The 13,915-nt window shown below is 39.4% G+C and overlaps 1 protein-coding gene across 3 annotated transcripts in view; it reads right to left on the bottom strand.

Annotated features, from left to right (window-relative positions):
* Nucleotides 1-1,376: 1,376 nt before the first annotated feature.
* Nucleotides 1,377-13,915, bottom strand: part of Mtm1 (myotubularin 1) — an 87,744-nt gene continuing 75,205 nt past the window's right edge. The window contains exons 14-15 of one of the 3 annotated variants that reach the window (XM_029534339.1): nt 7,759-7,962; nt 1,377-1,907 (exon numbers count right to left, since the gene is read on the bottom strand). In XM_029534339.1, coding sequence (XP_029390199.1) covers nt 7,795-7,962 — 168 coding nt within the window. In that variant the 3' untranslated portion in view covers nt 1,377-1,907; nt 7,759-7,794. Of the gene's footprint in view, nt 1,908-2,852; nt 7,963-13,915 lie in introns of those variants that run through there. The other 2 variants (XM_029534340.1, XM_029534338.1) reach the window with 2 other exon arrangements.

The raw sequence follows: 13,915 nt of genomic DNA, 5'->3' as shown, positions 1-13,915 counted from the left end.
TCAGAGAAACTTCCTCCTGTAGCAGATAGGAACAAATATAGAGACCCACATCCAGACAATATACAGATAGTGAGACAAACCTTGGAACACTCAGCCCTAAATGGTATGCTTTTCATCAAAACCCTTCTCTCAGGGCTCAGGGTACCGTGAGGAAGAGGCAGAAGAGTCTAAGAGCCAGAGGGTGTTGAATATTTCTTTAAGTGCTTCTTGGCCTTTTGAGATTACTCTGTTTAGGTCTGTACTCCACTTTTAAAATTGAGTCATGTTGTTTGTTGTCTAGTTTCTTGAGTTCTTTAGATATTTTAGAAATTAGTCCTGTTAGATACAGAATTGGTGACGATCTTTCCTATTCTGTAGGTTGCAGTCTTGTCCTATTGACTTTCAATACCTCTCCAGTTTCATAAGGTCCCATTTATTAATTGTCGGTCTTATTGCTTGAGCTATTATTCTGTTCAGTAAGTTGTCTACTGTGCCAATGCATTTAAGGCTATTCCCCACTTTCTCTTCTATGTATCTGGTTTTATGTTGTCTTTGATCCACTTGGACTTGAGTTTTGTGAAGGGTGATAAATATGGATCTATTTGCATTCTTCTACATGCAAACATCCTGTTAGACCAGCACCATTTGTTGAAGATGCTGTCTTTTTTCCCCCCATTGTGTGGTTTTGTCTTCTTGGTTTTGATCAAAAATCAAGTGTCCATAGATGTGTGGATTTATTTCTCAGTCTCTGATTCATTTCCAATGATCAACCTATTTTTATGCCAATACCATGTAATTTTTTTAAAATCACTTTTGCTCTGAGTACAGATTTAGGGATGGTGATACCTCCTGAAGTTCTATTATTGTTCTGTATTGTTTTAGTTATCTTGGAGTTTTATTTTTCCATTCAAAGCTTGAGTATTGTTCTTTCAATCCTTTGCTATCAAGGAAATTCAAATCAAAACAACTGAGATTTCATCTTATACCTGACAGAATGGCTAAGATAAAAATACAAGTGAAAGCTCATGCTGGTAAGGATGTGGAGCAAGGGGAACACTCCTCCACTGCTGGTGGAAGTGCAAACTTGAACAATCACTATGGAAATCAATATGGTGGTTCTTCAGAAAACTGTGGTCCATTTGATCACAAAGACACTTTCTCCATTATGTTCATAGCAGCTTTATTCATAATACCCAGAAACTGGAAACAACTTAGATGTCCCTCAACCAAAGAATAAAGAAAATGTGGCACATTTACAGCTATTAAAAATAATGACATCATAAAATTTTCAGCAAAATGGATGGAACTAGAAAAAACAAACAAACAAACAAACAAACAAAAAAACCCAACCCATTCCGCTCAAGGTAACCCAGACCCAAAAGGACATGCATGCATGCTATGTACTTATAACGAGATATTAGTCATAAAGTACAGGATAACAGGTCACAGACCCCAACAAGTTAAGTAAGTTAAGCTTATGAGAGAACAAAAATATCTCTCTGGAAAAGGGAAACAGATTTCATGGGTGGACTATGGGGCTGTTGGTGGTGGGAACAGATGTGATCAGGTGGAACAGGGGGAGGGAGAGAGAAAATGCTGGGAAAAATTACTGGCATTGGGGACATTTCAGGAGTGAGGTGGAAACCCAGTGCAGTGGAAACTCCATGGAATCTATGAGAGGAACCCTAGCAAAAACTTCTAGTAATAGGGGACACAGTGCCTCAACCTTCCATCTTTTGTAACCGGACAAGGGCTCAAGTAGAGGAATTGGGACACCAACTGAGCCACAAAACCTTTGACCTACAGTATGTCCTGCCTGCAGAGCGTGTTGGGGCTAATGTCTAGCAGAAACATCATCAAAGAGACAAGAGACACTTCATCTGGATGCAGAGTCCCATAGCCAAACATCAGGTGGAGCTCAGGAAGTCCTGCAGAGGAGGGGAGGAAGGATGAGAAGAACCAGAGAGATCAAGAACACCAGAAGAATAGAACCCACAGAATCAACTGATGAACTGAAGTGGTCTCTCAGAGATCAAAGAGCCTGCAGGTGTCTGTGACCTAGGCCCTCTGAATATATGTTATGGCTAAGTAGGTTGGCGTTTTTATGGAAATCCTAACAATGGGGATGCCTCTTTTGCTTTCCTCCTACTGGACTGCCTGGCCCAGCCTTGACATGATGGTATGTGTCTGGTTGTATTGTAGCTTATTTTTCTATGTTTGGTTGATGTTCCTTGAAGGCCTGCTCTTCTCTGTGAGAAGGAAGGGTGGATCTGGAGAAGGAGACTGGGAGGAGAGAGAAGGGAAATTGCAACTGGGATAATATATGAGAGAAGAATAAAAATAAAAAACAAACAACAAACAAACAAAAAAAAAAACAAGAGCCAGAGAGGATGGAGGATATCCATGGATCAAGGCCTTCTAAACACAGCAGGGTTGGCACACGTGACCTCACAGAGACTGTGGCAGCAGGCACAGGGCCGGCACTGGCCTGCAGCAGATAGGGTCCTAGAGCTGAAAGGAGAAGCGGACATATGTTACTATCCCTAACCCAGACACTATGTCCAACTGAAAAATCAAAATTAGTTTTCTCCACCATCATCAGCTCTGATGCTTTGTCTCTTTGTTTTAAATTTTTATTTCTTCTTGTTGTTTTTGTTGATTTTTTTTCTCATTTTGCCCTACAGGTTCTTTGTGTATATATAATGGTTTCTGCTTTTTTATTTTTATGGGATTCCTGTGTGATCAAGTGGATCTCTGTGTCTTTATCTGTTTTTTGTGCCTTTTCTTGGGTTCTTCTCCTTATTTGCTTGTTTTGTCTTATTTCTATGTATTTGTTTTGTTCTATCTTACTATATTTTATTTTATTATTATCCCTTAGAAACATGTTTGTTTTTTTTAATGAGAGAGAGAAGGGGTATGTATCTGGATAGGAGTGGAGGGAAGAAAATTCTGGGGGAGTAATGGGAGGGTAAACTGCAATCAGGATATATTATGTGGAAAAAAATCTATTTTCAATAAAAGAAAAAATAATTTAACAAATTCCATTCCTCTCCCTGTGCACTGGCCTAAGTGGATAGCCTGCTGAGCTATTCTCCTTATTCTCAGCCTGTGCTCTGCAGCTCAGCCTCACTCTGGAGCCTTGTCTTACACACTACCACGTTTTCCTATAGGTGACTTTGTTCTCCATGGGCTTCTTTTCCTCCCTAAAGCCCACTTTTTTTCTGGTATAATCGCTCACAAATTATCCATTCTTGTTCCTTTCTTTATAAACAACTCTCTAACACTTCCTGATCATCCTTTCACCCATGCATGGATTCAAATGAATATAGACTGTATGCTAATCACATGTCAGAAACCCTGTTGTACATTACAGCCAAGAAGCCGAGGAAGAAAGACACACAGCACACAGTTTCAACTGAGAATGGCATATACCATAAGGGGAGTGGATCTTAGAGTAGAAGATCTGAGAAAGAGGGTGTTACCAGATTGAGGGGCCTCAGCCTTTGTCCCAACAAGTCAGTTTCAGCTACCCATCCCCAACAAAAGAGCCAAATTCATAGTGAAAAGCAGATGTTTAAAGTGGCCACACTGGCAAGAGGGACAAAGACATCCAGGAGCCCATGCCCACAAAGTCTATCTTTGGGGTACTGACATGAGGGTAGGGTTTAAATAGAAAGCAAGAGATATGTGTGACTAACAGTCTGGCCAGTTACAAGTGGAAGGAAAGTTTTGTGGAAGGTGACACTTGTTGAATGACACTTAGGAACTTGTGTTAATTCTATTTAAATTCTTTGTCTTTAGTACCACAGCTCCTTGCCAGAGTCCATAACATGGGCTACCTCAGTTTCTTCCAGTCTTAATATTGCTAAAGTGGTTCCTGATGGGAAAGCAATAATTTTCCCATCTGAAGGTCCCTCAATTTTGTTCTCCTTAGTCCCCCTGGATTCCTCCCATCCCTGAGACAGGGTTTCTCTATGTAGCCCTGGCTGTCCTGGAACTCATTCTGTAGACCAGGTTAGCCTTGAACACACTGAGATCCACTTGCCTCTGCCCCCAGGGTGCTGGGATTAAAGGTGTGCACAGCCACAGTCTGATCTTTTAAATGACTCGTATTTGACTTCTGCCCCAATGAAACTGCTTTCCAGTATGCCTGTGAGGGACCCCCTAGCATCCAACCTGAACAATTTTCCCTATCTTTGGATTTTCTCCCCATGTGTTTTTCTTCTTTTATGAATCTAGACTTAAATTTAAGCATGGTGCCAGACACTTCATCAAACACAGAAAGTCTCAAATCCATCTTAGAACTACCACAGTTGATTCACTATTGGCATGCCCTGTGTCAGAAAAGGAAACTGAAATCCCAGTCTACACTTAAGCACTCCTACTCTGGAAACCTAGAAAAGCTGAGACCTCAAGCTGCACTGTTTTTTTCCCATCTCATCTTTCTATCCACAGGCTACTGGTTTTTCTAAAATCTGTAACCTGCCTTCATATACCTTCAGTCACCATACATAGTAGCCTCCAACTCCCTTTTCATGTTCAGCCCAGTGCCCTGAAATCAACCTTTCATACATGGCCCCACCTACTTCTTTGTCATTTTGTGCCAGGCTTGGGCATACTGAAATCTAGGTATGTCAATTTTCTTTGAATTCTATATACACTACATCCTAGTTCATGTACCAGATGCTTCTACTCTGGTCTGTTGTTTTGTGATGAGTTGCTTCTGTTTTACTATCCATATATTTTTGAACATTACTTTTGAACTTACATGATTAAAATGATATAGTCTCTGTGTCTGGTTTCTTTCAGTTACCATGCTTATGGAATGCATCTATATGATATTTGGCCACCACCACATGGCAGTTTTATCCTAGTGTACAGTATTATGTTGTTAAGAGTGTGCCATAGCCTATATGGCCTACTGTAGGTGGATCCTTATTCCTAGCTTGTTCCTGGCTATGCCAAACAATGCTTCTCTAAACATGGCATGGATTTTTCTCATTCCTCAAAAGTAGAAATACTATGTCAAAGGGTACCATTTGACTTACCAGGTAATACCAACTGTTTTTCAAGTATTACACCAAAGCTCCTACTCATCAATGCATCTGACTCGTAGACTTTTAAATGCTTGTAAGATGGCAAGGCCTGGGGCAAGGGTGGGGGGTGTCTATAATCCAGCTATTTATGAGGCAGAGGCATAAAGATTATATAAATCCCAAATTTACTTGGGCAGCTTAGTAAGATCTTATTTCAAAGTAAAATATTAAAAAGTTGGGGTTGTGGCTCAGTGGTAAAGTACTTCTCAGGTTCTAGGGTCGATTTCTGGATAAAACAAGGCTTATGATAAAAGGTGCAGCAGAGTGCTTCACTGTAGCTTCAATGTATACTCCTGATGAAAGGCTTGCTTGAGTTCATTTGACTTTTTAACAGAGTCTTTATGAATTTTTTCTATACTGTACATTTATGGCAAACAGTAGGTTTTTGACAGATTTATAATGAGATGGTTATCACATTCAAGAAAATCTCATAATTATCCTTTCTTTTTTTTTTTTTTTACAAGACTTCTAAGAACAAATTTCAAATAATAAGCCCTTATGTTGTACATTAGACTTCTGGATTTATCTACTCTACAGGCTTACTTATTTATCTTCACTATGGTATAAATGTAAACTGATTTCAAGCTCTAGATGTTTGTCTTCATAGCCAGTTATTTTTAAATCACCATGAATGATTATGCCTCATACATACATGATTAGCAAGTCCTTTGTTGGTAGAGGATGTGGCTTAGTCAGTAGAGTCTCTATATTAAACCCCCAGCATTGCATAAAAACTGGGCATGGTAGCATCTTCTAGTGTTTAAGAACTAGAGACAGGAGGATCAAGAAGCCAAAGGTCAGCTCAGCTACATAGTAAACAGCCTGGGAACTTGAGACTGCTTGACAAGGTGAGGCGTTTTCTCTCCTCTTTTTCCTGGTGTGTGCATGCTTAGGGTGCACTTTCCTAAAGGTTTCTAGGTCTGTCCATCAAGAAGAGTACATTCATTTGTGGAAATAAGCTGGCTGTGGTAGTGCATGACTAAGAGATAGACGAGGGAGGATCAGGGGTTCCAGGCCAGTTTTGGTGACACAGTGCACTGGATGACAACTGGGCTATATGAGACTTCAGGTCAGACAACAATTACAACAAAAGAAAACAGATATTGTTACTGTGACAAACAAAGTGAAGTAGATCCAGAAAAAGCAAGTGAGCAAATAAGATGGACACTGTGCACATCTTAAACACACAGTTATAGCCCTGGAAATACTGTTAGGTTTTAGTTAATATTTATTACAGCAGGTCTTTTAATATTTATTGCCATGAAAATATTTTCATGAAATTTCACAAATTCCTGTGAACTATTAGTATTATTTTTTTTTCTTCTTATGGAGTGACACATTTTAATTTATGAAATATTTACAGTGTTTACAAAAAGCAAAAGAATATCTAATAATTTTTATACTTATAAAATCCATACATTATACTATTATATTTGAGATATCTCATTTGGTAGGTCATTAAGCTATGACATAAAATAATTTACAAAGATAAATGTAATCTCTCTTAATTCACTGAAAACAAAACCATATTAGCTATAAATAATCCTTTACAAATCACTGTAAAACATTAATTGATTTAACTTTAGCTTTTACAAATATATTTATTAAATGAATTAGTTCAGATATCAAATAGAACTGTGCATTTAAAATTTCATTTCATACTACAAAACAAAATGAAAAAAAAAAACCTGAAAAAGCAAATTGCCCAGTACTTCAAGTAATAATGTGCAGAACAAGTTTTTGTGCACGCATGTGGGGGTGGGAACCCAACACCATTTAAACAGAGATACATAAACAGAATACTTTAAATATACACCTGGGGCATTACTGTAAAGAAAGATGCCCTAGCCATAGCTCATCCATTCAAGACGGTGCCCCTACACTTCAGCAGATAAGCTGAATTGACTAGAGGCATGTTTGCGAACATATTCCTCTAAGCAGCAGAAGACAGCCAGCTCCTCACACAGTGCTGTTTATGGGTTTCCTTCAACCTGAGTATGACTCAGTGTTAGACAAAATCATGGGATAATTTAGAAAGCAAAGCTGAGAATGTTGAGGGGAAAAAAATCAAACCTTATCACTTTTTTAAATATAAAAATGTGCTTCTTTTGAAAAAATTATGGGAGAACATTTTATTTTCAAAAATTCAAAATGATGAAATGCTCATGTTTCTTTTTACCTTACCACTTAGGGTAAAATAAAAATTGGCAATTCTTTAAATGCCTTGCTCTTGGAATTTGCTGAAGAAGCAGAGTGCAATTTGGCTTTGGCAGTAATACCCATCTTTCACATTTGGATTAATTTTAGATAATCCAAAGCAACTATTGTAAGCAGCTGGAGGAAAATACATTTTACAAACAAATATCCCCCCTGGATTTAAAATAATATTTCAATTAAGCCCATAAAATACATACTGTATATGTAGAATTTATATAGAGGTAAATTAAATTTAACTTTTATCTTTGCAAAAGTGCTTTGTAAAAAAAGTGTGAGGATTTTTCAGAACCCCCTCTTGACTCTTTCCTTATGATTGCCACACAGACACCATAGATTTCTTGTAATATGTATTACAGAAGGCACATACTCCAAAGTCAAAGATGTTAGTTCAACTTCTAAATGGAGTCAGATACTTTAAATCTACTTTGTACATACACATGCCTAGAATGAAAGCCAGCTATCTCACTTAGCTATGAGTTCAAGTGCAGTGCCAGAGATCCCCTCAGAAGTGAGTTTGCACATGGGGCAGCATCTGTGAAGAACTGGAAGGCGAAGTGGGGGCATCAGCAAGCTTGGTAGAGTTGGCCAGCTGCAATTCCTCGAGCCTCTTTATATAATCATCACGCAAGGCCAAAAGCTCCATGTAACGCTGCTCCACTGGGTTGGGCTGCTATAAAGAATCACAGGCACAAGTCATATTTTATGTTAGCCATGCCATCTGTCTACTGTCTTCAGATTAAGCTCCTAAGAACTGACAAACACACATACTTTCCTTACACACTGCACTGTGTACACAGGTGAAAACAGCCACAGTCGTAAAATACATAGCTTATGTCCAGGGCTCCTCTATGGTATATGCAATGGTCTAGGAGTGTCTTCCTACACATGTATTCACACACATATCTGATGACCGTTCCTAGGCATGGGGTCTCTGAAGAATAGAGTAAAATCTCTTTGACTTCAACACATGCTTCCAAATTGCCCTTAACCTAGGGCCATGGCAGTGATACCTGGCATTTCCTCCTGCTCCACATTCTCACCCATATAAGAGTTTGTACCGACTTGAGAGCTATACTGTGGTGTATCTTAGTATTCTGTGCCCATACTGTTCTGCAAGACCATCTTCACATGAGCTTACTGCCTGAATGAAGACACAGCTGAGAGCAGCAGAGCTCCTAACCTCCGGGCAGGGAATCACTTCTTACTTTGCCCTTTCCCAGCTGTGTAATAGGTTCTACATGTCTCTATCAAAGCTCTCTGTACAAACTGCCCAAACCCCAGCACAGCCCTCCCAGGTGTGTTCTGAGGGTGCCATGAGTCACCGTAATTTCTTTTAGCAGTTAACAGGGGATTGATAAAGGCACAATGGGATCCTTGCCAGCATGTTCATTTCTGTAAACCTTTATTCTGAGACAAATCAGAGTGCAAACACCCTAAAATGCCCAGCTCAATGAATCTCTATGTAAGTATACACTTAGGCAATCATCACCCAAGTCAAGATGCAAGACAAGAGCTCTGCAGGAGACTCATGTTCCAAAGCCATCAGAGATAGCTTTAGAGAAAGCTTGAGTGATTTATGAAACAGGAAGAAATAAAAGCTAAAGTCTATAAAAGTGTTTTCCTTTAGCACATACAGTAGCTCCCAGAACTGTCCATGTCAAACTGTCAAGTCAAGCTCCGAGTGCCAACAAAGCTGCGGTAGCAGGTACTGCTGGCAAAGGCTGAGGAGAATGATCCCTGCCAGCACCAGGCACTTGATGTGACCAGGGTTCAATATCAGCAAGCCTGAGCCTTGAGAAGTAACACTGTGACTTAGTTTCTTGGGGCCACTATCTCAAGTGAACAGAAACTTTGGTGGCTTAAAACTGAAAGTTACTCACCTTGTTTCTGCAAGGTAAAAGCTCATTGGTCAAGTATCACCAGGGCCACACACACTTTGGAGGCACTAGGAGAGACTCTTTCCTTGCTCTAACTGTGTTACTTATGGCTCCAGCTAACCCCCTTGGCCCACAAAAACTCACACTGGTCTCTGTATCTGCTTTTGTATGGCTCTTCCCCCTCCTCTGTACCCATGTTGCCAATCTCCTCTGTCCTAGGAGAGTGCTTATCAGCAGATTTAGGACCAATCTAAGTTACAACTGCAAATGTGAAGTAACTGCAATGCTTGATCTTCATGTCAACTTGACTGGATTTGGAATCACCTAGGAGACACACAGTATGTCTCTGGGAGATTCGAGAGGTTTTTACTGAAAAGGAAGGACACACTCTGAATAAAAGTGGCAGCAGGCTCTGTGTGTTTGGGGGGGGGGCTATGAACCAGACTGAATAAAATGAATAAAAAGGAGAAAGAGAGCTGGGTCTCAGCGTTCATCCTTCTTCTTCCCGACTGTGGGCCCACTGCCTTAAGCTCCTACCATGCTGCAATGTGTTCACACATGTGAACCAAAATAAACACCATTCTCCTTACGATGTTTGTGTCAGGTAGTTTTGTTACAGCAAGAAGAAAAATAACTAATAGTCACATTTGTAGTGTTTGAATATATACTTCCTTTGGGGAAAGAGCAGGTGCCATTCAACTACTGTAGGCTTCCAAAGAGTAAATCAGCTGAATAGAGCTGTGAATGTATCCACCTCTACATTTCTAGGGGGACTGCTACTTTTGACAACATATGGATTGCTTGTTCAGGATCCACAGATTTACCAAAGTGCTCTCTTCAAGAAAGCAGGAACACCTGGTGCAACTCATGCAGTGCTGCTCACTAATATCCTCTGCCCAGTTTTCTCTGTGTTCAAACAGGGGCCAGGTGCTGGTCTAGGTGCTCAGGGATCAAAAAAGCCTGATTTCCTGTCTGCTTTATATCTTCCAGCAGGGGGCGACAGACCAACAAGAAACACCAATTCCATGAAGAAGACTGATAGGAGAGAGCAGAACAAGCTGGGAGAGTATGGACAGGCGATCTGTCACTGGGACTCTAATTTGGGTTTATGGAATGAAGAACACTAAAGAAGAAAGTGAGTTTAGAGGAAAAGTTTGAGAGGAATAGAGGAAGAACAGAGGTCACCATGGCTAAAAACTGTTCACAGGGAAAACAGAAAAGGGACAAGGTCACATAAGGCCTCAGAAGTCACTGTTAAGACTTAGTCCTTGAGCCTGGCATGAGGTGAGCAACTTCCTAGCCAGTATGGAAAAGTGTTATAGTCAGATGTCTACGTTACAAGGACTGTTTTGGCTGCTATTCCGAGGACAGATTCAGAGGAAGCAAGAGCATCCCCATGAGTCCATTTAGAAGTGTACTGCTATCAAACAGCCCACCCTGAAGTGGTGGCAAAAACACACCCAGTGTGTGTGTGTTCTATTAATTTTATGTCTATGGGTATTTTTTCTGCATGTATGCATATACACAATGTATAAGCCTGCTATACATAGAGAGGCAGAAGAAAGTTTTACATTCCCTAGGACTAGAATTACAGACAGTTGCAAGCTGCCATGTGGGTCCTGGGAATTGAACCCAGGTCCTCTGGAAGAGATCAGCAAGTGTTCTTAAACACTGAACCATTTCTCCAGCCCTCCTTCCCCATGTCCTATATATTGTGACAGTCAAATGGGTTCTCTTGGCACACTGATCGTGGGGTGAAGAGACAGGAAGGAATCAAAGATGACTCTAGATTTCCTGATAGGGTTACTAGAGGTGATGCCCCGAGCTGAAATGAAGATGACAGTAGAAGGAGCTGGAGGGCAGCCTTAGGTGTTCTGGTTGGATGTGTGACATTATTAACAGAATAAATAATGCCACCTTCTTCTTATACCAAGTCTCCACAGCCACAGTGGTCTGTTCCTATGTCATATCAAGTTTTGTTTTATATGCTATCATGCACTAATTATACAAAATAGTTTAATCATAACCTTTTTATACACATGATAATGTACTTTGACACTGTCTGCTCCCCACTCTCACTAATTTGTTTTCTCTTTGCTTCCCACTTTCATGCCCCCTTTTCCTGGTGACCTGATAAATTTAATTACAGTTGCTTACAGGAACGTGGATACCTTATCAATAGCTAAGTCTGGAGCATATATAACTCTTGACATACACAGGAGGGCAAGTTCTTCCTTGATATTCTCCAAAACTGTTTAAGTTATTTAAAAAATCATCTTCCAAATGAATATTAAATTTGAGTCAGCTTGAATACTAGAATCAGCACATATAGTTAAGAAAAAGGAATCAGACATAATAACAATCTTTTTGCAGTAGCATGAATATATGATTAGAATGAGTTTTCTAAACTATTAGCAATAAAAGAGATTAAAAACTTACACATGAAAAAGATCAGTGGAGTAATGAGTCTAAAATACATAGAAGTCATTAACCTATAGAAACACAAAAAAACCTTAAAGAACATAGCAAAGGAGTCCATTTCTGATAGGATGGAAAGACTGGCTACAAGCTGTGAGCTAAAGTGTGTGCCAACTCAGCATGGCATACACACCCCAGGAGAGCTCATCATGGAAGCATTTTAAGCCTCAAATGATTTTTTGCATTCATATGCCTTTTAACCCTTCTAGTAGAAATGACTTAAATACCACACATGTCAGCTGGTTTATATGTCATTGGCCCTGCTGTTATCTTTCAGTTAGTAAGTTTGATATCACAGCAAGGACTGGCAAAGTCTGCGTTTAAGAACAGGCCACCCTGCCTTCATTAAGGTTAAGAGCTCATTATAGGGAGGGGCTGTATGTTCTTTTATCTTTCAGCCCAGGTAGCATATCATTGTGTTATGAATACTGTAGGTGGCCAGCAACTGAATGCTTTCTAGATCACACAAATGAATAATCGCTTAACTTTTAAGCAGTTAAGTACTTTCTTTCAGTTTTACATTATATACATTATATAATTTAGAAAGTCCTATGTGATTTGGCTTTAATCTCTTTATGAAATAATGTTCTACATAAGCAGATCTTTAAAGACATCTCACATACTTTATTCACACCTTCATTATCAGCTTCATCCCTGTGCACTGCAATCATCAGCTTATGTTCCTGGCTGCCTCCAGCAGCCTGGGGAGTCTTGTGGGTAGAGACCATGTCTTTCTAATACCTGTGTTCTTCCATTGCAGGACACATAGGAATATTCAACATTTTGTAGAAGAAAATGTGAAATGCTCAGTGACATCAATTTATGTAGGAATATTGTATGTCAGAAAAATTTACAAAGGGAAGGTAATTTTGTTTTGAATAGATGCCAATGAATCATGATATGGAGCAATTAATATTTGAAAGTAAAAGGCTCTCCTAAAAGACAAACATTTCTATTTGTCCAGGTGCCATTTTGCTAAACTCTTAGAGAACACAGGGATGGAGAGGTATACTTTAAAGTTCTGATGACGGTGATGTTCCATCAAACTTGCCTTATCAGCAAAATGAAACAAAACCAATCAACAAGGCTCCAAATGATTGGTCAAATAATCATTGTTACTTTTAATAGTCAGAAATGAATAATTCAAAATTCCTTATACTTCATAAATTCCTACAAGAATAAATGGAGATGTAATTGGAGAATCTACACAGACACTGCCAATAGTTCCTCACAGCCAATGGCTCAAAGACAAATATAGAAAGGGCTTATTTTAGAGGACAAACACTGTTCAGTGTGTATGTGTGTGTGTTGTTTATTTTTTTCAGATAGAGTCTCACTGTCTAGTCCTGGCTGCTTGAAACTCACATGGAAATGTCTTTATTAAAATGTGCATGTTATCACTTCAAAAATCTGCCTTCATATTGACTGATAAATGGCTAGCTAAATTTACTAACCACTGGTATACTGGTATCTTTATTTTAGATGTAGATATATTCAGTAAGGAGTACACCAGCTCACTTCATATATACAGGTCAAGCAGAGCATAGAAAAGATCACTTAAGACTGTCTAGTCAGTACAGAGAACATTTTCTTTCTTTCTTTTATTTTTTTTTTTTTGACAAAGATGGAATTTATTAGTTGTCAAGAGAGCCTATTTAAAAAAATGTCTGTTTTGCACAGGTATAAGAAAATTTGAGGCAATTCCAGTTTCATCTTTTTGGGAGGGAGGATGAAACTAAAGTAATGGTTGTCAGCTTGTCACCCCAACCTCTGGGTGGGGGTGTCAAATGACCCTTTCACAGGAGTCACCTAAGACTGTTGTAAAACATATTTACAATTCATTATAGTAGCAAAATTACAGTTACAAAATAGCAATGAAATAATTTTATGGATTTAGGGGTCACCACAACTATTAAAGGGTCACAGCATTAGGAAGGATGAGAACCACTGACCTAAAGTCATGACTGCAGTAAAAGGCCTCCACGTAAGGTATACAGAGTTTAAACTTTTATTATTATTATTGTCTTTTATTTATTATTTTCTTTATTTACATTTCAAATGCTATCCCAAAAGTTCCCTATACCCCCCCCCGCCCCTGCTCCCCTACGCATCCATTCTCATTACTTGGCCCTGGCCTTCCCCTGTACTGGGTCATATAAAGTTTGCAAGAACAAGGGGCCTCTCTTCCCAATGATGGCTGATTAGGCCATCTTCTGCTACATATGCAGCTAGAGACTCGAGCTCAGGGGGTACTGGTTAGTTCATATT

The sequence above is a fragment of the Mus pahari genome, chromosome X (genome assembly GCF_900095145.1).
Source record: "Mus pahari chromosome X, PAHARI_EIJ_v1.1, whole genome shotgun sequence".
NCBI lineage: Eukaryota > Metazoa > Chordata > Mammalia > Rodentia > Muridae > Mus > Mus pahari.
This window is presented reverse-complemented; position numbering and strand designations above follow the sequence as displayed.